This window comes from Leishmania mexicana, chromosome 14, assembly GCF_000234665.1.
Source record: "Leishmania mexicana MHOM/GT/2001/U1103 complete genome, chromosome 14".
NCBI classification, from domain to species: Eukaryota; Euglenozoa; class Kinetoplastea; order Trypanosomatida; family Trypanosomatidae; genus Leishmania; species Leishmania mexicana.
Genome location: NC_018318.1, coordinates 97,388 through 125,042, shown reverse-complemented (window position 1 = coordinate 125,042; position 27,655 = coordinate 97,388). Strand labels below are relative to the sequence as shown.

Below are 27,655 nucleotides of genomic sequence, written 5' to 3'. Positions count from 1 at the left end.
AACGACCACGTCTGGAACTCCCTGCGTCTCTCTTCCAGCCATGTAGACAGAGGCCCAAGCGCATAGTGCCACGGCATCACGAGGATTCCTCCGCAGCGGCTGCGGATGTAGAAACTGGGGCAGTACGATCAACGGCATGGCAGGGGAGGGCAGGGAAGAAAAAAAGCGGGATGGATGGCAGAAAGAGATCCGAAAGCCACGCTTTGGGGCGGGACGGGGGTACCGTCATGGACAGACAACACACATACGCACACACACGCACAGACACAGATAAACAGCTTCGCAGCACAAGTCACAAAAGACTTTGTCCTGCTGTGTCCATGTCCATGCGTGCGTGCATGCGTTGGGTAGAGCGTGGCGAGAGAGATGGGACGAGGGTAATGCGCGCCGCACACCTCTCTTGCGATACAAGCGTGCGCTGCTTGTTTGTGTTTTGTCAGCCTCTTGCGCACGGAGGAGTGTGGTGGGACAGTGTCTGGGGCGTCGCCGAGGTGAGGTGGACTCGCACGCAGCGATGAGGATGTTGATGAGGAGGCTCAAAATGACGCAGACATGGCATAATTCACCGTACGAGAAGGGAGACGGCAGAGGGGGGAGACGAGGAGGCGGTGGTGCTCAAGGGAGTGACAGACGGTTTCATCACTCTTGCCTCATCCCTCCCCCTCCCCCTTCCCGCGTTTTCGCCACGGTGGCGGCTTCTGCCGCATCACTGGGGTACGCTGGTGAGTGAGTGGGTATGTGCTTTTGGGCGTGTATGCAAAACGCAAAACAATGTGCGGGAAAGGGGTGAGGGGAAGTGGGAGGTCGCAGCGGCACGAGTCGTAGTGGAAAGAGCACGTGCACACACTCGTGCGGTAAGAGTAGACTAGCAAGGATGCATGCAGTTCAACGTGTGTGCCCATGCGCTCCGTTGATGAAGCGCACGAAAGCGAAGGGAAGGGGGTGAGCCTCTCTCACGGGTGACGCGGCGGGGCCTGGTGTGAAGGAGAAACACCTTGAAGGGAAGAGTGCAGGGGAGAACCGACGTCGGCGACGACCTTCTCTTCCCCCGCCTTGCCCCCTCCCCCCCTTCCACAGTCGGGACGGACATGCTACCTCCCTTGCTCCGCTTTCGAAAGGTGAATGAGGCGGGCCTGGCGTGCTTGCGCGCGGCAAAGAGCGATGCGTGCACACGCGCACTCGCCACCTCCTGTGCTTCATTGGATTATTGCCTCTGGACAAAGTGTCCGCAAGCTGACAGTGCCTCCGGCCCAACACACAGCACGACTGCACACAGACACACGCACACGCATTGCGGAGACACCGTTGTCCTCAACGAATACGTGTGCCTGCCTACATGCACGCGGATGCAGGCGCGTAGGCACACGTGCATTGAAGTGGCTCATGGACCTGCTCGTGAGGTGCCATCAATAGAAAAGCAAGAGAATGATACAGAGGTCAAACAGCAACAACAGAGGAAAGAGCGAGCACACGGACGGGCAGACACGCAGCCCCCTGCAGACACACACACACAGAGAGAGCACCACCACCCCCAAAGAAAGGGGTGGGGATGGTGGGGCTCTCTGTGTGTGTGTGTGTGTGTGTGTGTGTGTGTGGTGGAAACAAGCAAGGCAGAGAGGGGAGAAACAAAGAACGGCATCAGCAAAGGACGTTGCGCGGCTTTTCTTCTTAAGGGGAGGGGGTGGGAAGTGGCTCATGGCTTTCCCTCTGTGTCATCCGGCGATGGAGAAGCCACAGACGAAGGCACGCAGCAGCACGCGTGCCCAGAGATGCAGCGACACCCACGGAGCAGGACAACACAGGAAAGCGATCGCGTAGCGCAGATCCACCAAGGGAATCGAGCCCCCCAATACGCCTACAAACGTAAGAGATGTGAAGGGGGAAGAGCGAGTGGTGATGGGGAGCACCATAGGGGTCTCTTCCACGCACTCTTTGTCTTCAGACGGTCATGGTCGTGCTACGGTGGGCACGCATGGTGAGGAGAGGTGCGTAGGCAACACGGACGACAATGACGACAACGACGCTCATGCAAGCCCATCTGTATCCACACAAATGGAACATAAGGGGGAGGGGGGGCGGGAGAAACGACATGCGCTGAAGGTGGAAAGGCTCACACGCCACACCCCGACTCAACACCCAAAAGAGAACGCCACGGACTCGCAAACCACCAAAGAAAAAAGCAAAACGGATGCAGTGCGCGCGCGCGCGCGAGAGAGAGAGGTGTGGTGTGGTGTGGTGCGGAGTACCTTTCAGAGAGAACGGAAAAGAAGGTTACACCGCAAAAGGAACGAACCAGCGAACCAAGACGACGACGGAGGAGGGGGAGGGGGGAGGCACGGCAGACACGCCACAGATCCGAACAAACCAACGACCACGCCTTTCTTGCTCGCCTTGCTTCAGCCCCCCCCCGGCTTTTGGTGTGCAGGGGCCTCTTCTATATATTTCCTTTTGTGATGTATATATATATATATGAATTTCGCCTTGGGTTCTGACAGCGGCACGACCGCCTCGATCGCTCTCTCTTCCAAGCCCCATGCCGCCCCTCGCCTCTTGAAGGCCACGTGTACGTGGGTCCACGGAGACTTATACAAGAGCGGTGCCGTACACGCTGGCTTCTCCACGGCGCTGCGTATAGGCGGCATCGGCGTCTACAAGGGCGGCGTACAGCTCCGGGAACGAGAGCTGCAGTCCCACCGGAACCTCCGCGAAGCACACAAAGATCGTTGCTACGCACGAGCTTACCGGGTTGTAGAAGATGCTGCTCACGATAAGTGACATGAAAAACATCAGCGCCACCGCCACCGCATTCCACGTCACGACCGCCGTCAGGAGGGCCACCAGCAGCGCGCTCATGAAGGTGAGGATGCCGATCACCTGCCCCGTCAACAAATCGTTGAATATCGCGGAGAAGGCGCACTGCTTCACAAGCATCCAGGTCTCCTTGGCGGCGTCGACGTAGCCGCACCCGTACACGGCCACGTGAACAAAGGCATACTGGTTGAAGTACTGCACCAAGTCCTCGATGCAGCCCACCAGGCAGCTCATGATGCACATCCAGAAGTTGTCGCCGTCGCTGCTGCTGCGCACCGTATCAACGAGGAAGCGAGCAAAGGACGCGATGGAGTTGACGAGGGAGCCCAGGCAGACCGAGCCGAAGCTCGTCGTGGTGGCGCGCTGAAACGAGGTCTGCACGGGGCAGGATGGCATGTTCCCCTCACCGGCGAAGTACCACGTGGCTACCACGCCACACACGGTCACATGCACGAGTGCGCTTAGCGCCTCCTGCACCCAGAAGACACAGAAGACGAGGATGATGGGGTAGGCGATATCCGCGCTGGACGCCTTGCCGGCGAGAAGGCACAGCACGCTCGGCAGCACGCACGCCACCGCCGCCATGACGAAGCACCAGCTTGCGATGGCGGAGCCGAGGGAGATGACGAAGAGGCTGCGATGACGTCGCAGGACCGACACAGTGGCGCATAGCATCGTGGTGGTAAAGGGAATCCGGTCCTGAATGAGGTAGATCCATAGAAGCGGCGTGAACGCCAGAAAGCCGAAGAGCATTGCTGTCAGTCCCGCGCCTTGGGCAAGGGCCACGCCGGCGGAGGCAGCAGAGATCATTGATGCGACGGCGGACTGGATGAATATAAGTTGGTGGGGGTAGACGGCGATGAGAAGAAGTCCGCTGTACGCGACCAGGATGGTGGTGGTTGCCGCTGTTGCACACCATATCAGTACTCGCATGACAGTCCCCATCATCCCAGCGTAGGAGGAAGGCGAGGGGGGGTCGTTGTTGTGCGCTTTCGCTGGAGGCGCAAAACCCTCCATCCCGGCCCAAAGAGCTGCCACACCCGCACGCAGCGCAGCCACGCCGTGCAGCACTTTACCGTGGACAGAGCCGCCCGCCGCAGGGGCGCCGGCGAGTGTGCCTGCGTAGCCCTTTCCCCCGGCGATACCAGCGATAATGGCGAGGTCGCGGTCCGTCAGCTGCAGCTGCCACACCTGTTCCACACCCCAGAGCAGTACGACCGCGATGAGTGCCGTGAAGAACAGCGCTGCCCAACAGTCTTGGCAGCCGCGCGCGCGGAAGCGCCATAGCTCATTGCTGGAGGGTTGCCCACCGGGCGTGAGGAAGGTGTGGCGCGTCTGCTGTTGCTTCTCATTATGGCAATTTCTCAGCTTTGCCGTCTCCACGTCCCCGCCGACGTCATCGGTGACATCACAGTTGACGGTAGAGATGGTGCCAGACGTTCGACTCGTGCGATCGTCTCGGATAGGCGAGGTAGTATACACGGGGGCGCCAGGTCCCAGCTCATCTACGTAGGGGTCCCCATGAGTCTCAGATAGGTTACCACGCACCAGCGGCGCCTTCTCGCCTGCCCCACATGAAGTTGAGTGAGACATGGTGGCGCACAGCACGCGTTCCCTTGCTCGCACGCACGTGAAAGTGAAGAGAGGAGAAGCAAGTCGACCAGGCACACACACACACACACACAAAAGACAAGCGCAGCTCGCTCTTCGCCCTCTCGAAGTTTCTCGGAGGGGTGGTGTGTCTGCGTGTCGGCAGGTGTTGCAGGCCGCACTTTTTCTGCAGATTGGACGCAAGAGGGCGGGGAGTCGGATGCACAGAGTCCACGCCAAAAAGGCCCTAAGCGGCAACCCACAAAATCACTACAAATAAAACAACGCGGCGGAGACTTCCGTTGGCGGTTGACGTGCGCGCACTCCCCCCAAAACGTGGCGGAGCACGAAAGCCTGCGTGTGCGAGGGAATCGGGAAGGGAGGGGAGGGAGGGAGGGCGTGCACGTGCGTTTTGGTTTGTGAAACAAACAAAAAAGATGGTGTGTGGGTATATATATATATGTGTAGACGTGTATGTGGATAAAGGGGAGCTGACAACGGAGTCTTCTTGTGCGTGTACACCAGCTGTGCAGGTGAGCAGAGAGAGAGAGCAGAGGACCCGCAGAAGAGGCACCCGCGAAGCCGTAAAGCGTTGTGTGTGTGCTCGTCGTTATGGACGAGGGAGAGGGAGGTTGGGGCCGGCGCGCGTGCACGGAGGGAGAGAGGGGGGGGTTGTGTGTGTGTGTGTGTGAATCCAATGGAGCAGATATGTGAAGATACGCAGGGAGGGAGAGAGAGACCCGCGCAGACGTGGGACGTGTGTGCGTCATGCGCTGCGGACAGAGCCGGCGCTGTGTTGTCCACGAAGTGGAGCGCGAGTAGTGGTGACGATGATGGTTGCTCCAGCGCACACGTCGCCCGTCGCCGCCCACGAGAGGTGTTCACCAATTCGTACGCAGCGGAGAGGAAAGGGGGAGAGAGGGGGGAGGGTATAAGCAGGTGGACACTCGCAAGTTAGATGCGAAGGGGAGTAGGATCAGAGTGACCTTCACCCTCCCCCCGTCGCACCAGAGCTGCGCCTTGCGCCACCGCCTCCCTCTCCCCCACTCTCCCTCTCTCTCGCGTATGTCCACGAGAGCTTCACATACGAAGCTCGATAAGGTTCCATCGGTTTTTGCTTGACGGAAGATCGGGTGCGCCACTCACTAACGGCGGAAGATGGTAGCATTAGCCGTGGCGGTAGTGATCGTTGATGGATGAGGAGGAATGACTACAATGCCTCACGGCCCACGGACAACAAGGACGGACACACGGCAACGAAACCGGCGCCCTTCGCCTCTTCGCCATGCGCGTGGGCAGACGGCGGGATGAGCAGACGCTCATAGCGGCACGACTTTTGTTTCTTAGTTCCTCGCTGCTTCAGCGAAGAGGGCGACATACAAAGACACCGGCAATGCGGTTGTTCGCAGAGGCGTGCCGCGCAGTTGTGGCCGGTGTTGCCCGTCCACCTTCGCTGCTTGACGGACCTTCTGGCGCGCCACTGGTGGCTTCCAAGCACCTGCTCTCCTCTTTGTGAGCTTCGTGTCCCGTTTCGGCACCCCGCGATGCACTGTCGGCGGTTGATTCCGGGAAGTACATGCTATCTACGTACATGCGTTGATAGCGCCAGTCCGCGCTTATTAGGAAAGACGTAGTAGCGTGACTGTACCTCGGATCTCCCGGCGTCGCAACCGCGGACGTAGCCACCGAGCCGTACCGACAATATGCAGGCCGCGTGCACGACGTGATGCTGGCGCCAGGTGCCGCGCTTGCAGAAACAGCTTCCGGGGAGGGTAAGGGAACCGCCAAGTCGCTCCCGTTGCCGTGGTCCATGTGCAGAGCAGTAGGAGAAGCTGCGCCGCGTAGACCACGTCTGCGAACAGCCCCAGTGCCCCCGGCGCCGCCGCTGGTGGTGATGCGGCCCGCCGATGGCGCTAAAGACGCGGTAGGCGTCACTGTGGTATAGCTAGCGCTGTATCCAGGTCGAGACGCCCAGTGGATGGCGGACGCTGGCGCGGGCAGATGGTGATCCTGTGTCTGCGGCGCCGATAGCATACTCCTCTGGGCTTGCCTTGACGCTCCTCTTCCCTTCCCACTGACAGCAACAGCGCCGCAGCCTCCAACGCTATCGGTACTGGGACCCCGCCCTTGTGGCTGGGAAGATTGCATAGTACGCCTTGGCAGCTCTACGTCTTTTCCACAGGCGTTCCGCAAGAAATCCTCGTCGCCATCCGTTGCAGCCTCCAAGTAGTCTGTCGGAACTTCCGCGTTGTGGTCGTGGTCGCGGGGGCGACGTTGCACGGTCCGTTGCCGCTGCTGTTGCTGCAGCTTAAGCGTCATTTCGAGCTGTGCGATGCGGTGCTCCAGCACCTCACGTCGCTGCTGCTGCTCCGGTGGTGGGGGTATGACGCGATTGTTGCCATCCGCCGCATTGGCTGCAACTGCGGCTCTCGGTGATGGCTGAGGAGTAAGCTGTGGCGGCTGTGGTAGAGGGGCAGGGCTTTCATCAGCAACGTACAAGTGCGGCAGTTGATGGGTGCTCGGTACCCCTGGCTGGCAGCGTATATCGGCGCTTGTAGCAGGTCCTGGCGCCGGCGAAAGCTGAGACGAGGCTGGGGGTGTGCAATGCCCAGCGTGCACTTCACTCGCCACGGGTGGCGCGGGAAGGTTGGAGAGCAACGCTGCATCCGTCTCGGGACTCAAGAGACTCTCCTGAACCACAGACGTCCCCGCACAGCTGGTGTGCACCCCAACACCCTGGCCCTGACCAGCTGCATCGATGCTTCTGTAGGGGTTCGCCGCTGTCTCAGGTGTGCGCGCACCAAGACCACTGGCAACGGCGTGGCCCATCTTTGCAGTGCCCACAGCCGCTACGGCGAGTCCGTGTCCACGTTCTGTTCCTCCTGTTGCTGCTCGGTCTCCCCTGGATGGCTCAGCAGGGCCTTGTGGAGAGAGGAGCTGTGCTGCATCATCGCTGTCAGCGTGTGGCTCTGCGAGCCCCGCTGCATGTGCTTCACCCTCTTCGCAAAGGACTGCTTGAAGAGGTTCCAGCGCGAGCGATGATGGTAACAGCGGCTGCGGCCGAGGACCGTGCGCGGGTTCGTCACCAGGCGGGGGTGGTGAAGTAGGGGCCGAGACGCGCAGAGCGCTGTGACTATCGGGATCCGATCTGGCCCCCAACAAGCCCCCCCCATCGTTCTCTTCGCCCTGGTCCGTCTTGTCTCGACCCTGAGTGGCATCTTCTTCCCCTGTCGCTGCCGCCGCTGTCGAGGCCGCCCCGTCACGCGCTTTCAACGGCTTGCAGGCTTCGTCGCCGTCCCCGGTGCCTTCCTCTGCCGCATCCTTCCTTGACAGGGGTCTCGGTGTGGCATGACGGGGAGCGGTGGTTATTGTGGGCGGTGGAGGCGGCAGCGAGAAGGGCGACGACGATGACGGTGTTCCAGACAGGGGTAGCGGCGACTGTGCTCGTAGGACAGTACTGGTACGCACGCTTTCGACTGCATACTCGGCCTGAGGTGCCGCACCTGCTGGTGTGCTTGATGAAGCATTGCTCGTCATCCCGTCGCGGACGTCGGCAGGCGACAACCGACGAGCAGCAACTGCTTCATGAGGCGCCGATATAAGGGGGAGTTCCCACTGCTCCTGCTGCCGAACTGCACGTCCCTCCTCAGTCACGCGCGGTCGCGGGGCTCCCGTTAGCCGCCACACCACCGCGCTGCGCGTGGACGCCGCACCTCTGCCGCAGGTACCCTCGCGAGTGGGAGTAAGAGCGGCCTGACATCCCCGCATGCCACCTGCGGTGATGGCTCTTGTCGCCGGACTGGGGCGCCACTCATTCTCGGACGCCCTGCGACGCAAGGAGCGCCCCCGCTCATACAGTTGCACGTAAGTGGGTCCTGGTGGCTGCCGTTGTCGACGTAGCTGCAGCAGCCTTTCAGCGGTGTTGCGTGCTGTCTCTGCAGCCGAGAACGTCGGTGCCGAGGATGTACGGGTCTGCAAGCCAGTCACAGTCGCAGCAGAAGCAGCGCTGCAGGGCGGGGGTGGCAGCGTACGAGTGCGCACTGAAGATGGTGATACAGCGAAGCCGGCAGGGCCGCGCCTCCCTGGCGTGGCATACGTGGTGGTAGTCGGCACCTGCGACCTCGTCGTTGTCGCGTACGATGATGCAGACTCCTGCACCACATCCTCGCTCAGAGTGCCGGCTCCAGGCCTTGCCCGTTCTTCAAATCCACGCGCCTTTTCTGCGTTGTGTGCTGCTGGAACACTGCAGGCTGATCGACGAGTCTGCCACGGTGCGGCCTTAGCGAGGCCCTCAGGCGCAGCACGGTGTTCCTTCTTGGTGCGTCGCGCCGGTGTAGCATACCAAGGCCCAGACCTTCGTGGCACCGCCGACAGCACGGTCGTGAAGGAGGTGGCCTGAGCCCCGGCATCCGCACGCGCTGCTTCGCCAGGTCCCATTGCGTGCTTGGCTGCCTGCGCACGAGCCTCTCCTCTGCCATCGTTGCTGCTGCTGCTGCTGGCTGAAAAGAAAACTTCCCGGAGACCACGGGTCAGAAGGTGAGCCCACGGACGATCAGGACGTAGGTGGGGCGGCAGGCGGCGGTGCGGAGCCCTGCGGCGGGTCTTCTGGTGGCGATGCGATGTTCTCGCTGAGGCACACGTGTCGCTGTGCGCCGAAGCGGAGGATGAGACGGAAGAGACGATGGAGGCGTCAGGGGCTGCATGCGCTGCTGAGGGGTATCGACCATCCATCTCATCCAGGCTGTCCGCCCAGTCTAGCGGGATTGTCCACGAGATTGCGGGCTGCTTCGGGGCCGCTGGCACCGTCGGGGAGTGGCGTGCCGCATCCTCAGCCGAGTCCCTGCTGTCGCTAGAGCAACCACGGACGGAGCCCCTCGTTGAGGCCCTCTGGCCGTCGTCATCAGGGCGAATTTCGCCACCTACGTCAGGCGAGCAGCCACCGTGCCACGCCTCTCTGAGAAAGGATTCGTCGGTTGCCATGGGCCCCGCATCCTCATCGGTACGAGGCTGCTCCCATGAACGCTGGTGCCACGCGTGCGGTGCCGGCGCAGCCTGGGTTCGCCGGTAAGCAGGTGAGGTTATTTCACCAGTGGCGTTGGCCTGGTGCTGCGGGTGTTGCTCTGGACTCTCGTTGCTGCTCGCAGCACGGACGGTACCTTGGCCAGGCAGCGAGTAAAAGAAGGACCCTGATGAGGTAACCGACGAGGACGTGGTGCGCGCGTTCCGACGCGATCGTGGCTCCTCCTCATCAGGGTGACGATGTGCCGTGATGGATGCCGGCGCAGGGGAGCGGACTGCGGTGCTGTGCTGTGCGCCATGGTCGTTGCTCAACGGCGTCGTCGTGGTGGTAGCGGTGGGGCTGGTGATCATTGCTGTTGCGGTCCCACGCGCCGGCACTGGCACATCTGTACTCACGCGAGCAGTCGCATAAGGCGGAAGCGACGGCTCCGTCGGCTGCGGCGTCAGGTGTGACGGACGCGGCTCATCGTCGTCCTTCTTTGCGCGTTCATCCACGGCGGCATCTTTTCCGCGCAACGCTGGCACGTCCACAAACACCGCGGCGGGAGCAGAGTGTGAACGTCCACTGCCGCCGCCGTCTTCGTTGCCCGCAGCGTTACGGCTGCTTCCAGCGCCGCTATCACTTCCTCCCCTCTCCTCAAGATTGGCCTGCCCAGCCGCGTCGACTCTCACCTGTGCGTGCTCCATCCCCACCCCTGCTACTGGGTGGTATTCGGCAACGTCGTCTGCGGCCGCCGCTGAGGAGGCACGCACCCACTTGAAGGCCGTCGCTGCAGAGGCATCGGCGTGCTCCACGTCAACTGTTGCCCCCTCCGTGCCGGCGCTGCTGGTATCTGCGCTTGCAGATGGAGACAGATGCGGCTGAGCCGCAATGTGCTTTACGATGAACTCAGAGCAGGAGGAGCTCGCGCTACTGATGCCGCTGCTGAGCCTCTTATCGCCTCTGGAGGGCGATGGGGGCTGGGTGTCGTTGTCCACCGCGGTGGCAGCCGCCTTTGCAGGAAACGGACCTGGTCCTGGCAGGATGGAGCTTCCAGCGGGGCTGCTGCCACCACTCGGATGCTTGCTGCCTTCATACTCATCGCTCCCACCACTTCCTTTATGGCCCTCCGACGTCGTCATTGCCTCCGTCTCCTCTCCGCCACCGTCGCTCTCGCTCTCCCCCTTGTCGAGAGTCCACAGGTCGGAGGGGGGCGAGAACTGCCCCTCCAGCGGTGGGGGGCGCGGCAATGATGCGTCGGCGATGTGGGCGTTAGACACCCCGTCATCTTCTCCCTGAGGTGCGGCTGCTGCCTCGTGCATCGTCTTGTCGACTGGGGTATCCGCGATAGCCTCGACGCTACAGCTGAGTGCACCCTCCAGGTGAGAGGGGGGCGGCTTATGGGGAGAAGGCGGCGACGCGTCTTCCTTTCCCACAGCCGTGGGCTTTGCGCCCAAGTCGGTTGCCGCCCCGTAGACAGATTCCTGCTGCTGTGCGCGCTCGTCACCTGCCCGAGCGATCGCGCCTTCCGGTGCGGGGGTCCCTCCCGCTTTGCCAACTTCGTGCACAGCCGTCCCTGATGTTCCGGTAAGCGATGCAGCCGGAGGGTTGTGCGTCTCCGCCGTTGCGGTGTCCTCAGCTGCAGCTCCCTCTGCCACTTCAAGAGATGGCATCAGTGCTTGAGCCTCGCAAACGGCGGGACACCACCCCCGCTTGGAAGCACGCTGCTGCTCTGCGTCGTCAATGACAGACATGCTGGTCTTCGAGCTTGACAGCCTGCGACCGCTTCTGCTGCTGCGGCTTTCACATCGACTTACCTCGCCTTCGGCGCTGTCATCCGCTAAGCGATCGTTCCCTCGACTTCCGCCCGTTTCTCCGCGACCGCCGTTCTTTACGCGATGCGGCAGCTGTCCGATGAGCCGAGATGGAGAACTGGAGAGTGTGAAGCTCGTGGCTGTAACAGTGTCTTCGTCCGCGCCTCGCCGCCATTCCACACCAACATCAGCCGCATCGCTGGCCTCGCGGAGCCGAATCGTGTAACGACCCTCGACTTCCCGCTTTACCACGCTCTGCCGGTGCTGACGCTCGCGCTTCTGCAGGGCACGCAGCTGCTGCGCAGCCTGCGCGCTTTGCCGCCGTGCCCAGAGATGCGTCGCTACACACCGGCCGCCGTTCACGTCCTCTTCGTTGTTCACGTAGCCTCTGCCACTGAGACTAGGCACCCAAAGGCCTCCCCCGATGCTGGTGACAGTCAATGCGGTCAACTCCGTGCTGGTCGATTCAACCGAGACCTGCTCCTGCTGTTGCCGTGATGAAGGGGTGGGGCTGTCGTGCACATCCGTCGAATGGAAGGTGTTCAGTGTGGCCAGCACGTCTCCTTCAGCGTCTTGGCGCACCGCTGCATTCGCTCCGTCGGCACCGCGATGCCGCTCAGCACCCAGAAGACTTTCACTCCCGTACTTCACACCTAAACCTCTGCTCAGTCTCGAAGCATCCACGGACACTTTATCTGAAAAACTGAGATTCTCAGCAGCCGCGCTGTCCTCGGCCTCCCTGCGGACTGGTGTGGACACGTCGGCGCCAGCGGCTGCTTCGAGGCGTGAGGGAGTCGGCACATCGGCACCGGAGGCTGCTTCGAGGCGCAGCGGTGTCGCAACATCGGCACCGGAGGCTGCTTCGAGGCGCAGCGGCGTCGCAACATCGGCACCGGAGGCTGCTTCGAGGCGCAGCGGCGTCGCAACATCGGCACCGGAGGCTGCTTCGAGGCGCAGCGGCGTCGCAACATCGGCGCCGGAGGCTGCTTCGAGGCGCAGCGGCGTCGCAACATCGGCACCGGAGGCTGCTTCGAGGCGTGAGGGAGTCGGCACATCGGCACCGGAGGCTGCTTCGAGGCGCAGCGGTGTCGCAACATCGGCACCGGAGGCTGCTTCGAGGCGCAGCGGTGTCGCAACATCGGCACCGGAGGCTGTCTCGAGGCGCGCGAGGTACGTTTGACGGAGGTGAGGTTTTTCGTCGGGCACGTTGGGGTAGAGCACTGAGCGCATGTTCGCTGGCTGTGTTATCGACGGCACCGCCGATGTGCCTGTCATAGTGCAGCTGTCCACCAGCAGCAGTCGTCTCCTCGTTAAAGATTCTGCAGCAGCGGGCGGGTTTTGGTATCGAGTGGCTCGCTGCTCGCTGCTACCGTGTGTGCCTGCCAAGCCAGAGATGGAATCGTGACGGTAGCAAGACGGCGGTGTGGAGGTGGGATCATCGTGAGCTGCTCCGTCACCAAAAAGATAGTCGAGGTGACGGAGGCGACGGCGAAACGGTGTTTCACAGGAATTTGGGCTGCCACCCAACGAAGAGAGCAGCGATGAGAGATGATCATCTGCCGTGGGTGATGTCGCCGTGGCGAGATCCCTCATGATGCGCGCAGCTCTCTCGTGGGCTGCCGAATCATCCTCTCTGTGGTGAGGCAGCTCAGTGATTCCCGACTGCGGTAGCGACGTTGGGTGAGCACCGCGGCGCTCGTGACGGTGCCGGCTGCTGCCGGGGTGGCGGTGGGGATCCGTTTGCCGTGGCGATCGCGATAGCAGAGGCGAAGCTCGCAGGTGCTCCTCGAGATCCTCCAAGATGCCCCTCATGCTGCGACCTTGGCTGTTGGCCTGGTAGGACGCACAGGGCGAGGGGCTGCGCGAGCCATAGATCCGGTGCCGTGCGGACACCACAGCCGACTGTGCACGGGCTGCAGAAACGCCTTGAAGCGACGATAGCAGCGGCGGTGGGGGCCGCACCGCTGGTATAAGAGGACTTGATGCAGCCGTGGAATTGGACACCGGCGTCGTACCTTTATCGTGCACCGTCTCGCTGGAACTGGTGCTGCTGCTATCGTCACTGCAGCCACGGCGGTGCATCCGTGTGGTCTCTTGCTGCGAAGAGGGCGGAAGTTTAGTGCTTGAGAAGAGAGGAGCAGGAGTGTGAGGAGGCGCAGCCTCCGCCAGTGCGTGTGGAAGCCTTGTAAGCGATGAGGTCGGCGGTCGAATGCCCGTGAACAGGGCCGGGGCGGGATCAACATGGTGTGCTGCGGCTGCTCTCACTGCAGTGGAGTCCCGCATCGCTGGGGGAGCCGCCAAAGTGCTCGTTGCAGTTGACATCAGTTCAGCATAGGGGGGAGGCATATCGTAGACTGTGCTCGCCTGCAGCCCTGGCTGCTCGTTGGCGATCCGATAAGAAGAATCGCCCTCATGGTTGCTACTCGCGAGGAGGAAAGTGGTGTAGGGTACCTGATTCAATGAAGGTGGGTCGTATCGTGTCCGTGGCGGCCGCGTCATGCGACGCAGATAGTCTTCAATACGATCGAGATGCCCATCGATTTTTCGATGGTGCCCATTATACATGGCTGAGGTGCTGCTCTAGGTATGGTGGTTGCTTCTTGTACGCTGTGCTTGGCTGGTTGTAGACAGATGCACCGCAGCCACACAGCGGATGAGTGCGTGGGGCGGCGGCGCTTCTGGCGATCGTGATGATGATGGCAACCTGGAGGTCGGCATCCAGCCAAAGCTATTGACGGTACAGTTGTTTCCTCGGCAACACGAGAACCGTCTAGGTGAGCCAGAGAGCGTCCAGTCCCGTGCGCGCGCCGGTCCGAACGTCTCTGTTGCACTCACCAAGGAGAAGGGAAAAAGAAAAGGATGACAACAACAACAAAGCAGCTGTGTCAGCGAGCCGTTCTCTGTTGCTGATCACTACACACGCACGCTCCCCTCCTCCCCTCCATCCACCCAACGACGCACGTTGGTTGGTATTTGTGTGAGAACGAGTGAGCCTCTCTCTCTATATGTGCATATATCGTTGTAGGTGAGCAGTATCTAGTGTCGGCGCGTGCGTGTGTGTGCGGGTATCTAAAGGCAGGCGCACACGATGACGTTCGGCGTGTGCCTTCTCACACAACATATATATATATATATGAGACGAGTGAAGGCACACGACAGGGTCTGGCAACGAGAGGGGAGAGATCAAGCAGAGCACACATTCGCTCGCAACACAGCGAAGCGTGTGCGTGTGTGTGTGTGTGGGGAGGTGTGGATAGTATCGTCCTGCTGCTGCTGCTGATCAGCGAATGGCAACGAAACAGTACAGCCGGTGCACCCCTCAAGCAGAGGCTGAAGAAAAGGGACGAGGGAGCGAGGAGAAGGGTCAGGGGTGGGCGGGCTTGGTGGCGGGAGGACACGGTGCCCACGGAGGTGAACGGGCTGGGGGGGAGGAGGGTCAGGGAGAGCGAAGTGCCGCGCACCGAGTGACCTTGAGAAGAGATGAGACCTTCCTCACGCTCTCAGCACGGTATCGCATGAGAGGGGGGGGGTGGAGGGACCGGTGCCATGGATGTCCGCACGCTTCTTTGACCTGCTTTTGGAGGTTTGACTTATGATGTGGTGGGCGACCGATCCGCACTAGATGACGCGCGTCCTTCCCTCCAATGCTGCAGGGGGTGCAGAGGGGGCGGCTGCAGTAGCGCGAGTAGCGCCGCACTTCGATCACTGCTGTGGCTTCTGCCTGCACTGCTTCCCTCTTGTAGTTTGACGCCTACGTATTGGACATTGCGTGGGGGGGGACGACGCTAGCGTGCAAGGGATCAGCCATCCGCCGAGGCAAACAATGGGGAAGAGGGATGGGGTGGTGAGCAACACGTGTACACATGCGCAGCAGTGGAAGTGCGTGCACTCAGTCCATGGCGCTGAGTCGCTTGTCCAGTCTCTTGATATCCTCCAGCTGATCGAACGGCTTATCCTGTAGCGGTCGCCCCTCCAGCTCTGCCACTGCCTGCATCAGCTGCTGCAGCGTCGTGCCTGCCGTATGAGAAGCGCCGGTCCCAGTGGCCTTAGCCGCCGCCGCAGTGGCGGAGCACGTTCCGATGGTGCCGGTCACGGCAGCGCTCTGTGGAAGTTTGTGGGTAGCGACGGTAGATGACTTTGCTTGCCGGGGTGCAGGCGAGATACGCTGAGCTGGGGCTGCCTTGCCTTTGCCGCCGTCACTGAGGCCAGAGTCGGAGTCGTGCCCAGAGTCGTTCCTATCACTCTTGCTGCTACTGCTTGAGTCGTTGCCCGAGGAGCTTCCCGACGACGACGATGACGACGATGACGAGGACGATGATGAGGACGACGGCGTGGGCACCGCCACACGCGCTTTCTTCGGCTTCTGACGAATGGTGCGCGGCTGCCGTGGCGTTGAGCGCCGGCGTTTTAGCGGTTTTGCAGTGGCATCGACCGTAGCAGCCCCCGCCGCCACCGGGAACATATCTACGAGCGGTACGTCGTCGTCACCACCACCAGCACCCCTGTCGTCGCCCTGCCCGCCGCGATTGTGTGGTGCCGCCGTGACGGCGTTTGGAGCTGCGTCGGTGCCGTCGATTTTCGGACCGTCTCCGGCTCCACGGTGTCGCCGCGCAGACGTCCTTGTCCGCTTCTTACCTTCCGTGGTGGCCTTCTTGAGAGTGCGTCTGTCCGCCTGGTGCTTCTTGCGTGATGAGCAGCGAAGTCCCAGAAAGCCGCACGCCCACGTGTCAGGGACCGGGTCGAGGCGCGTCGCTAGCTTGTGCCACGCGTTGCAGTCATCGCACTGCACCCAGAAGTCTTTCAGCTCGTGGTTGGGGGTGGGGGGCGAGATGCTGGCAGCAGCATTGTTTGGGTTCGCTGTGCGGAGGTGCAGTACGCGACTGTGCCGGCTGCCTTCCCCATGTCCGCTTGCGCTGTTGACGTCGGCAGTATGCTCGCCTATGGGAGGGGGGTGTCGCAGGTTGGGAGGCACCACGACTGCCGCCTCGCTAGGAGGGAACAAACTCGGCAAGTCCTGCAGAAAGCGCGCACCTGCAGTGTCCGGCTGCCGTGCGGTATGCTCGTCTGATGCGGCGAGCGGTGCCTCCCTCACGTGCGCTTCCTCTCGCACCTGGTACGCTGTCTGATTGTCTTCTTCGGCCTGCGAGTCCCGCAGCGCCTTGACGCCTGCGCTGAGCAGCGCACTCGCCTGCTGGCTCAGCTCGCTCCCGCCGCCGTTGTAGTCATCGCAGTTTGTCTTGAGAGTCGTGAGCCGTCCGCGTAGGTGCGTGTGGCTGAAAAAGAATGACTGCACCTCCTCTCCCACAGCGTTCCCGCTGCCGATGCGACCAGGTGGACACGCTTGCACTTCTAGCAGCCGGCGGGTAATGTTGGCGCGCTGGCGCACGCACGCGCGGTGCGTCGGTGCAGTCATTCCACAGAAAGCTTCCTCATACAGCTGGCAGAGGCTCACGGGATCACGGGTGCTGCGGTAGTAGCCAGGTGCCTCCATCTCCGACACGGGCATGCGGAATGGGATGGACGTGGGCAGCGTGCTCCACAACACATCGAGCACGTGAAGAAGCGAGAGCATGCGAGTCGCGGTAGGGACGCGGATGGAGAGGCCGTCTGTTGGCAGCGGCGCAGCCGCGGCGTCCTTGCGTGTCACTGTAACGAGAGTCGTGGGAGAGTTGGCGGCGGTGCCCGCCATCCCGCTGGGAGGGGCTGGTGCCACATGATACGGGGGCATGACGGTGGCAGGCCCCGGAGGTGCAGGGCACAGGGGCGACTCCACCGATGGCGGGGCCCCGAGTGCAGTGAGTAGGGCATCGAAGCACCCCACATCAAATGACCAGCTTCCATTGTTGCCAGAAAGCAGCAGTTGCACCATCAGCCGCTGCACCCGCAGACTCTCATACCATACCGCGTTGGCGTACTCGAGCAGCGCCAGATCGCGTACTGCGCGCTTCGCAGTAACGGTGCCACGGCGACGCGCACCAGCGTCGACCGGCTCGACGCCGCGCAGTACCACCAGCGAGTCCCAGTGCTGACGGCGCCACGCAGCAAAGCAGCGGGTGAGCGCCGCGTAGAACACGCCAGCGGTGGCGGCGGCGACGGGACGCAGCGGCGCCTCAAAGGCAGCTGCCTGCGACGTGAAGAGTGCGTGGGTGTCGTAGTAGCACAGATACATCCACCAGTCGAAGCACACGGAGAGGCTGGACGGACGGGCCGCCTGCACCGCGAGCCGGTGTGCCTCTGCTGCCCTCTCTTCTGGTGAGGCAGACACGAGCGGCGACGATGGTGGCACGGATGCAGCGGAGCGCGGTGCTGTTTCCGCTGCAGAGGCTGCAGACTGCTGCACTGGCCGTGCATGGGTACGCTTTGAGGCCGACACGTCGGTGTGACCTCCGCCTCTGCGCGACTCACGAGCAGCACTACGGTGTTTTGGTGCGGCTGTCGTCTTGGACGAGGATACTGTGCGCGTTACACTCCCTTCTGCGTCAGCGCCGTCCGTCAGCGTTCTCTGCCGTGACGAGGACGTATTGGGCTGCACTCGTTGTGGTGAGGGCTGAACTGGTGTCTCGGTGGGTGCTTGTGGTGGCCCTGCGGTCGATCTCAGGTGCAGAGTGCGGCTGAAAGACACCGTGCCCTTGCTCTCCGAGGAGGAGCTGTGCGTGCTTGAACCCGCGGCAGTCACGGCGCCAGGAACGCTGAGTGCGAGTCGAAGTCCATGTGTCACCTGGCTACTGTTGCTGGCTGGGGATGCCGCACGTTCGTGCCACGCTGGGGTGGTATCGTGCACCGCGTGCACGACTCCTGCTTTCGAGGCACGCAAGGCGGCGAAGTGAACACGGTGCTGCTGGGGCGACTGCTGCATCGCGTCCACTTCGCAGGTCAGAACATCGCCGGTACGCCCTGGCACGGCTTGGTGCGCCTCCGCAACGCCCACGTCGTCACCATTTTCCTCTTCCACCACAATGCTGGCAAAGGGCAGGCGTGACAGTGGGCATTCCATTGCTGGCCTCAAACCTGCCCGTATCTCCCTCCCTCCCTCACCTCTCTCGGTATGAGTCTTACTGTGTATATCTGTGTGCGTGTGTGTGTCCGTGTGCGTGCATGTGCGTGTGCCCACCGCTGCCGGGGGAAGAAAAGAGGATGGGTGGGAAGGGAGGGAGTTGCAGGGGCTGTGTGGTACGCCCACTGCTCGCGGTTATGTCTGCGGGTGTGTGGGTGGTGCTCAACGATAGTGTGTGCACCACCACCACCACCACAATATCGTGCAGCCGCAAGCCGCGATGGCGACAACAAAGGAAGTGTAGACCAGCCAGACCGAGGAAAAGGGTAGAGGGTGCATCTCAACCCCGGCAGCGGTAGAGGTCGAAGGCGGGGGCTGCGCTAGTGAACGCAGACGTGGCGACACACCCCTGTCCTCTTCATCATCCGCCATCGAGAGCCTCCCGCCACTCCCCTTCCGCCGCCGCGCCGGTGGCCGTCATTGAGGCTGCGCCCCCCCCGTCAACTGCCGCGTCGCCAAACACTGCCGAACGCGTTTCACCGATTTTCTACTCCTCTCCTAGCAGCGGCTATCGTGCTCTCACGTGTGTGTGTGTGTTGGGGTGGTGGCGGTGGTGGTCAGTGAGGGAGACGTGCGCGTGCGCATGCAGCCAGCCGCCGATGTGCCCCTGCTGCTCTGCTTCCCATTTCTTGCGTTTGTTTTCCTGCCCTTGTGCAAGAAAGACCGTGTGAGGACTTCCAGTGCGCACCGTGTCAGCACCTACTCAGCCTTTGTCCTCCTCCCCTCCGCCCCATGCCTGAGCTCCAAGCCATCCCCGCGCGCGTGCCGGTGCAGATACACCCACAGGCACACAAGTCAGAGAAGGCTTTCCAATCTTGCTCGACGTGACCATTCTCTACCCGCAGAGCAGGAGTTACACAGCACTCTACCCTCCCCCTGGCCCGGGCCCTGGCACAGACCTCAGGCGCGTGATCCGAAGCAGCGGCAGGCACGCCGCTACCGCTGTGCGCAGACCCCGTCACCTGAGCACACACACACACACACCTGCCTCATACCCCACCCACCGCCAGCCCCGCAGGTCGCCTCACAGCGGCTCCACCCGTTAGCCAGGTCGCCACGTGCGGCATCCTCCTCGGGGTGGCTCGGGCTCCCCAGCACCAGCAGGGCAGTGCGAGGGCCGGGTGTGGGGTACGTTCGGGTCACGCTGACACGCTGCACCCGTCATACGCATCGCGCAAGCGTGCTCACGGCCGCGGGTCGCACCGACGCAGCGCCGTCCAGGACCTGACCGCCGACGTCAGCGGCGACGCGTCGCTCTGGCCTTTCCCTACGGCGTGGGCGCTCGTCCCTGTCACGACCAGAGGCGGGCTCCCGCATTGGGCAGGGCTAGAGGGTGGGGTGCTGCTTGGCTTCCACACATCGAGAGAGAGTGGGGGCACTGGGTCCCGAGATGCCACGCGCTGTGTGTGTGTGTGTGCGTGTCTACCGGTCATGAGGGACATTCGATGAGCAATGAAAGAAGGAGGATGATATTGGCCACGGAAACGGAGCAGTTCAAGCGATGATAGGCGCACTGTCACGCTCGAGCAGCATCATCAATCTACGAAAAAAAAATCCAACGCACGTCTCACGCGTCCGTGATGGGCGTGCGTTCGTGGCAGATGTGAGAACGATGTGGTGGAGCGAGCTGTTGGATGAGCGGTGGTGGCGACACATCTGAGCCACAAGTATTCACACAGAGACCAGGCAAGCCACTGTTCTCTCCTCCGCTCCCGACAGACGCACGTGTGCAGGTAGGCGTGCGCAGGTTCATCCCTGCCACCGCCGCCACCGCCGCTGCTGCTGCTGCGGTTGCTTCCCCCCTCTTCCTCCGACCTCTGCCCCGCCGCTGCCAAGGAGCAGAAAACAGGGTTCGTGTTATTTATAGCACTTCGCGAAATCCCTCAGCTCCTCCTCGATCGCCGCCACGTCGGCGCCGACAGCGCGCACCTCCTTCGCCATCTCCTCCGCGACATCCAGCGCGTGTGACAGGGCCGGGTGCACCTGCTGCTTCAGGGCCGCTTTCTTGATCTCTGCGTAGAGGGCGCGTACTTCCTGAATGGCGGCGGCGACGGACGGAGCCGGCTCACCGAGTTGGGCTCCCTCGCCGCGCAGCGAATGCAACACCGGCGCTGGGAACTTTGCCCAGTGCGCCGTGCTCGCGATCACCAGCGGCGGCATATCGGTGTCGGTGTTGGAAGACGTCGGGTTGGTGAGGTCGCGGTTCAGGAGTTCCTCCTCGCGGAACTGCTGAGCAACGAAGACGGCGACGGCCGTGTGCGGGTCGAGCAGCCGCGAGCCGCTAGATAGTTCAAAGATGCGTTTGATGGTCGCCGCGCAGTCCTCCTCGCTGCAGCGGCCAGCGGTGAAGACGGACTGCATCTCTGCCCGCACGCCGTCTGGTAAGGTGAAGACACCGACCGTGTCCAGCTCGTGCATCAGCCGCTCCACTAGATCCGTGTCTCCGTTGCTCAGCAGGTACAGGAAACGCTCTACGTTGGAGGCCTTCAAGATGTCGATGGACGGCGACGACGTCACCGCCAGAGCGCGGTTGCGCATGTCGTACGTGCCGGTCTTCACGAAGTCGTAGAGCACGTCGTTCTGGTTTGAGGCGACAACCAACTTTCGCACGGGCAGCCCCATGATCTTGGCGATGTAGCCGCTCAGGATGTTGCCAAAGTTGCCGCACGGCACGACCACGTCGATCGGGTCGCCGAAGGCCCACCCCGCAGGCGGGTGCTGAACGTGGTGGCGGTACGCCCAGAAGTAGTAGACTACCTGCGGAATGAGGCGGCCCCAGTTGATGCTGTTGGCGGACGAGAGGCGCACGGCTGTCGGCTCTGCCACCGCGAGTTCGTCGCGCAGGGCGGCGTTGGAGAACAACTCCTTCACGGTGCGCTGGCAGAAGTCGAAGTTCGAGTCCACCGCGTAGGCCCGCACCTGCGTGCCGTTGTCGAAGGAGAGCATCTGCGTCCGCTGCACCGGCGAGACACCGTGCATGGGGTACAGCACCATGACCTGTGAGTGCCCGCCCGCGTTGACGAAACCGCTGATCGCCGCAACGCCGGTGTCGCCGGAGGTGGCGGCGAGGATGACGTACTTGTACTTCGCCTGCGTGACAGTCGCCGTTCCAAAGTAGCGCGGGAAGAGCTGGAGGGCGAAGTCCTTGAAGGCGGCTGTAGGGCCGTGGAAGAGCTCCACCACCGACATATTCGCCGCCCACCGCTCCGGTGCGTTGAAGGAGGCGGACGGGATGTGACCGTCCACTGCGTCAGCTCCGCCTTCCCTGGTCGGCGTGGTCTCCACGCCCATCAGAAGCGGCGTCACAGGGCAGATGTCGTCCTTGTCGGACCAGCGACTAGGGTCGTACGCTTGGAGAATCAAGGGATACAGCGTTGACGGGGTGATGCTCGCGTCCACGAGCTGCTCCAGAATCATCGCCGCCGCCTCCACGTAGGGGAGGTTGCGCTGCTTGCAGAAGTAGTATATCTGCGAGCCCGGCATCGTGGGAATCTGCTTGAGAATGTACAGCCCGCCGTCGCTCGCCAAGCCGTCGCGGACAACGTCCAGGAAGTTCGACGCCTCGGAGGCGCCGCGGGTGCTGATGAAGGAGCCGCCGATGCGCTTGTCCTTGTGCGCTTGGGCAGATGCCATCGAGTCGAGGAGGTGGCGCACAGCCGACACCAGCTCCGCCATCGAGCTCTGTGCCGACCAGACAAAGCGGTAGTGGTATCCCTGGTAAAGTGGCTCCATCACCGCCGAGTCTTCGGCGTCGATGCGCAGCACAAACACGCTGCCGCTCTCGTCTTCTGAGGCCGCTGTAGCGCTGAAAAGTTGCGCGTCATCGACCAACACCGTGCGCACCTGCACCTTCAGCTCCTTCGATGCGCGGCCAGTGATGACAAGAGTGAGCATCGCTTCTGCAGTGTGCGTCAACGCGGTAGAAGAACAAAATAGGAAACGAACGACTCGCGCCTGAGTGCCGAGGAGGCAACCGCGGACAGGTGAGGAAGCGGTGAGGGTGAAGAGGGAGGCGTGCTGGTGGGACGGATGGGCGGAAGAGGTGGTGGTAGCAGCAGTAGCGGTGGTGTGAGACACCCAAACAGAGTGCGGGAGGCAATCAATGTATGGTGAAACACAACGATAGGGCACGCAGAATCAGGGGGCCTTGCACACACGCGCCTTGGAGTCGAGGGCGGGTGGTGGTGGTGGCGGGGAGATACTACTAGTTGGTGCGTGTGTGCGCATGGGTAGGCTCGCGTAGAGGAAAGGGTGGGGCAGAACGGTCATAGGGAGAGGGGGAGATGTATAGGGAGGGATGCGTGTTGGGATCAAGGCGGCAGGCATATGAACGCGCCCAGGCATACTGCATCGTCGTGCGCGTGCGCGGGACGGTATGCCGATAGCGGCGCCTCTCACCTCACGTATACACACACCCACGCTCCTATTCATGCCTACACAAGATACAGACAACGTAGTGGCGGTGACAAGCGGAGAGAGGGGAGGCGGAAGGGTAGAGATGGCCAACATGCCATTACCGCTGCTGCTCGCCGCGGTACACTTCACTGGAGGAGGTCCGAGCGGCCTACTGTAGGCGACACACACACACACACCCTAACGATCGCCATCCCTCAACGGGGGGGGGGAGGAGGAGGAGGAGATGAGGGATCTATACTGAAGGCGACGGTTCGATTTATTTCTGTGCTCACTGGGTACGCAAAGGTGCGAGGGGGGGGGGCACCTCGACACACACCCGTGGAGGGAAGGCCAGAGAGGAAAGGGCTGATGCGCGATACACGCCCACTCGCGGAGACGCCGCCATGCACCGTCTCACCACCAAGGAGAAGAACGAAAAAAAAGCGTGATAAGCAACGACAACAGTCAAGCACGCACACGCACAGGCACACATACATACATACTCCGACGCACTCGTCACCACCCGTCACGACGTGCGGTGTGGAGAAGTGTGCAGGGAGAGGTGAGCTAGCCAAAGAAACAAGGGGGATGGAGACACATGAGTCCACGCAGAGCCACGCACACGCACGCACAAGACGAGGCAACCCAAGCGCCATGAGGATGGCAGGGATGCGGTGGGCGTGGGGAGAGAGCTAGATGCGTGTGCCGAAGGGGTGCAGTGTGTCTGGAGGGGGGGGGGCGAGGATGAGGAAGAGGAGGTGCGCGTGCCTGAGACAGATGGCGATTAAGAAAGGGAAGGGGCGGAGGTAGCGATGCGGAGGGGGAGGGTGTGTCAGCTTTAGGACCACATCTCGTTTGATATTGATGTGTGCACCCCCGTCGGCTGAGCAGCCCTACTTGTGTCACGAGTACACACATGACGGAGGGAAAGCAGCACCAGCGAGGTGTGGCAGCAACGCCGTCATGCGCACGTGGGATGCACTCGTTCATCCCCTTCGTCCTCGCCGACTAGCTGGCACACGCACACACACACACACACCTGCCTCATACCCCACCCACCGCCAGCCCCGCAGGTCGCCTCACAGCGGCTCCACCCGTTAGCCAGGTCGCCACGTGCGGCATCCTCCTCGGGGTGGCTCGGGCTCCCCAGCACCAGCAGGGCAGTGCGAGGGCCGGGTGTGGGGTACGTTCGGGTCACGCTGACACGCTGCACCCGTCATACGCATCGCGCAAGCGTGCTCACGGCCGCGGGTCGCACCGACGCAGCGCCGTCCAGGACCTGACCGCCGACGTCAGCGGCGACGCGTCGCTCTGGCCTTTCCCTACGGCGTGGGCGCTCGTCCCTGTCACGACCAGAGGCGGGCTCCCGCATTGGGCAGGGCTAGAGGGTGGGGTGCTGCTTGGCCCCCACACATCGAGAGAGAGTGGGGGCACTGGGTCCCGAGATGCCACGCGCTGGGGCTTGTGTGTGCGTGTTCGTCTGAGACACCGGCCCATCAAAGAGTGTGTCCTTGCCTGTTCTGTTGCGGCACATGCGCAACACCGTGTCGCGGCAAACACGCACGCAGGCGCGGAATCTGCCACTGCAGCGCCACAGGCTTGTATGTTCACGTTGGGAAAGAGCAGATTAAATCAGGCGCCGGAAGTACGAAGCGTGTGCCACCGCGAGTGTGTGTGTGTGTGTGTGTGGTCCACTACGCCAGCAGGGAGAGGAGGGTGTCAATCGCCTTCAAGTACCCGACATCATAGTCGAAGTGGGCATCGGGATCGCCGTCCTGCAGCAGCTCCTTCGACTCGTACGTGTACGCAAAGTCTACCATCGTCACCCGCGCCGTCTTCAGAGGATCATCGGCGTCGTACACAAAGAGCAACGAGGAAGTGTAGAAGCGGAAAATGGTCTGCTGACTGAAGGCGACGCGCAGCCGCTGCAGCTGCCGGCGGAACACCTGCTCCATCTGGCGGCTGTGGAGCAGAAAGGTCGACATCTCGCTCTTCACCTCGTTGAGGCTGAGGCAGCGGCACTGCAGTTTGCTGCGGCAGTTGTACCGCTCCTCATCTGCGTTCCACCGGCGGTACCCAGAGAGGCGGATGCCGTACCGCGCCGACGTGGACAGCCTCGCCTTGCGCTCCTTGCTCCGCTTCTTCTCCGCGGAGGGGTGCAGGCCGTACTGGCGGCTGCCCATCTTGATGTCCATGACGCACGGATGACGGAAGCGGTAGCACACATATTCGAGCATGATCATGCGGCAGATCTTCTTGTCGCCGCTGTTGTTGTCCTCGTCGTCGTCGTTGTCTGCATCCACAACGATCTGCTGCTTTCCCGGGTGCTCTTCGCTCGCCTGCGCCGTCGACGCCGCTGCGGAATGCCCCTCACTCTCGCAGCGGAGCACGTCACGGGCAAAGAGTCGGCGTGTGCCGTGGTAACGGGGCACGAAGGCGGCGAGCAACTGCAGCGCACGGTGCTTCTGCATGGCGTATTGCCGCTCCACGGCGCTGGCGCTGCTGGTGAGCCCGTCCAGCGGCGAGGCGGTAAAGGAGCCGACCATGCATGGCGTGGCGGTACCGCTCACGCTGGGGGCCAGCACCGCCGCTACTTCACCTCTGTGCTCAGTCTTTGCCTGCTCGATTATGGATGGGCTCATCGGCGACGATTGGAGTCGCGGTGACACAGTTTCAAGGGAGTCGTACCGCGCATGATGAGGCTGCTGCGACGCTGGCGTGGTGCTTAGCGAATAGGTGACGACTGCACCACCACTGTCACAGGTGGTGGCCGCGGGTGACGTGGCCAACGGTGACAGTGGCGACAGAGCTGCCGCCTCGGCCGCCTGCCGCTGTACCTCGTAGGCAGAGGCTGAAGTGCGGTAGAAGTGACGGAAGCGCACCGTCCACCACAGTCGGGCGGCCAACTCGACGAGGTCTTTGTCCACCTGGCACAGCGACGTTGGCGATGACGGGTTGCCGTATACCGGGCTACCGCAGTCACTGCCTCCGCCACCGCCTCGCTGGCACTCACGCCTCGCATTTTTTTCCGCCAGCTGTTCGGAGGCGAGAATGTTCAGGTTGGACATGCCCTCCGCCTCGTACTGCTGGTAGGCTTTCCACCTTGCGTCGCACATGGCAGCCACATCGTCCGGGTCGGCCACGACGCTGTCGCTGTCGTTCTCTCTCCGCGTGGGGCTGGCGCTGGTGCGCAGTGGCGAGAGGTCCTCCGCTTTAGAGGAGGGGGAGGCGGCGACGGAGGCCGCGCCTTGTTGAACTCCCGCACACGGTGTGCCTGCGTGGTGGTGGCTCCAATGCTGAACCGTGTGCGGCGCCTGCCGCACCGCTTCCCGCACGAGCGCCTCCTGGTAAGGCTGTATCATGTTGTAGAAGGCCTCCTCGCGGCGCGAGCCGGACTGCTTCAGGAAGACGTTCCCCTCCGTTACAGAGAGGTGGTGGCCGCCGACCGATGAGGAGCTAGAGAGGTCGACGCACGTCGGAGAGCCGGAGGGGGTCTGCAGGTGCTTGGCAGAGGTCTCGGCTGTTGTATCGCCTAGCGGGATTTTCGCGTTCGTTGACGTCAATGTGGCGACGCCGGCAACAGGTGATGGCTCTGTGGCGACGCCTGTGGTCTCTGCCGCGGCCGCACCTGCCGGTGAGATGGAAAGCATCTTTTCGGGCTTAGGTTCTGCAGAGGGCCCTTGGACGGCTTCCTGCAGCGGGTCGGAGGCGGCGGGGGCGGCGGTGCGCGTGGCAAACCCGTCGTCGACGTTCACCGTGCTGCTCTTCATCAGACCCACCGCAACGGGTGCGACACATGCTGCCTCGTCGACGGGTGGATGAGCGGTCGCACCGCATGGTGTCACTTGCAGTACGTCTCCGGCGCCAACGGCGCTGCTATTACTTCCCTTGTTGCTACCATTGCTGGTGATGGCCACAGCGCCCACCAGGCTTAGCGTACCAGCGGGAGAAAAAGTGGGCGACGCCCCCTCAATGCACTGGCCCCCTGCAGCGCTGTCTGTCGACGCCTCGACAGTGTCGCTGTGTTTGCTGGGCAAAGGAGATAGCCGCGACGCTGTCGAGGAGCGCGGCGCCCCTGCCGACTCGTCGCTTCCTTCGTCACGTGTCAAGACTGGCACCTGCACGTGCAGCAGCACCGCATTACGCGTGTCGCCCACCGCATTCACTGGCTTGGAGCAGGGATTTTGGCTGTTGCTTCGCTTGGCAGCCTCGGCGGTGCGGCTCTCGACGTTCAGCGCCGCTGAGATCATCGCCAGCGACGTCTTCGTGCTTGTGGTCGCGGTGATAGACTTTGGATAGGGTGTGCGAATCCCCTTGAAAGGACCTTCGCGCGCTGCGCCCCCTGTCACAGCCACCGCCGGCGCTGAGACGACCGTCGATGGTGTGGTCGTCGTAACAGAGTCCGTTGACTGCATGAGATGCTCTTTCGCCGCCTGCGCCGTTGCGGTCGACTCGTCGAGGCTCATGGCCACCAGCCGCTGTCGCTCCTCATCACGGGCAGCGCTGCGTATTAGTGATCCACGACCGCGATAGTGATGGCGATGGTGGCGGCTGTGGGGCTTGTGACAAGTGTCCTTGCGCAGAGCCGCCGCAACGCCTGTCGGCAGCGTCGCGCTAGAGGCGTGTTCACTACTGCTGCTGGCGCTGTCGTCCGGCAGGGATCTTTCACATGAGCTGCAGTAGCCGTCCAGCTCATCGCTGCTGTTGTACAGCTTCAGCCCATCCGTCGAATCGTCGTTCATGTCACGCAGCAGCGGCATCAGCGGCTCTTCCGCCTGAGAGGTAGTGGACTTGCTCTCGGCGCGGTCGCACAGTGCGACGACCTCGGTGGTGTCTAGCGCCTGTCCGGACATGGGTCGCAGAGGTGGCTGCTGTTGCGGACGGTGGTTAAAGCTAGTGTTAACGGTGCCCTGACGACTAGAGCGCTGCTCCTCGGCAGACACGTGCTCGAAAATGGCGCTGAAGGCTGACTGCGATAAAGACTTGTGCATC

At 62.4% G+C, this 27,655-nt stretch overlaps 5 protein-coding genes across 5 annotated transcripts; all 5 read right to left on the bottom strand.

The window, feature by feature from the left end:
* Positions 1 to 2,583: 2,583 nt before the first annotated feature.
* Positions 2,584 to 4,404, bottom strand: LMXM_14_0380 (conserved hypothetical protein; the record flags this gene model as incomplete). The annotated part of the gene is made up of 1 exon (XM_003873359.1): positions 2,584 to 4,404. The coding sequence occupies one exon, from the start codon at positions 4,402 to 4,404 to the stop codon at positions 2,584 to 2,586; it is 1,821 nt and encodes a 606-aa protein (XP_003873408.1).
* A 1,356-nt stretch (positions 4,405 to 5,760) lies between these two features.
* LMXM_14_0370 (conserved hypothetical protein) lies at positions 5,761 to 13,779 on the bottom strand (the record flags this gene model as incomplete). Its single annotated transcript, XM_003873358.1, has 1 exon — positions 5,761 to 13,779. The coding sequence occupies one exon, from the start codon at positions 13,777 to 13,779 to the stop codon at positions 5,761 to 5,763; it is 8,019 nt and encodes a 2,672-aa protein (XP_003873407.1).
* A 1,324-nt stretch (positions 13,780 to 15,103) lies between these two features.
* Positions 15,104 to 18,208, bottom strand: LMXM_14_0360 (conserved hypothetical protein; the record flags this gene model as incomplete). Its single annotated transcript, XM_003873357.1, has 1 exon — positions 15,104 to 18,208. One exon carries the CDS (start codon positions 18,206 to 18,208, stop codon positions 15,104 to 15,106), a length of 3,105 nt encoding a protein of 1,034 aa, XP_003873406.1.
* Positions 18,209 to 20,125: 1,917 nt separating this feature from the next.
* On the bottom strand, positions 20,126 to 22,162 carry LMXM_14_0350 (putative threonine synthase; the record flags this gene model as incomplete). The annotated part of the gene is made up of 1 exon (XM_003873356.1): positions 20,126 to 22,162. One exon carries the CDS (start codon positions 22,160 to 22,162, stop codon positions 20,126 to 20,128), a length of 2,037 nt encoding a protein of 678 aa, XP_003873405.1.
* A 2,195-nt stretch (positions 22,163 to 24,357) lies between these two features.
* LMXM_14_0340 (inositol polyphosphate kinase-like protein,putative) lies at positions 24,358 to 27,654 on the bottom strand (the record flags this gene model as incomplete). Its single annotated transcript, XM_003873355.1, has 1 exon — positions 24,358 to 27,654. The coding sequence occupies one exon, from the start codon at positions 27,652 to 27,654 to the stop codon at positions 24,358 to 24,360; it is 3,297 nt and encodes a 1,098-aa protein (XP_003873404.1).
* Between the last annotated feature and the right edge of the window lies 1 nt (position 27,655).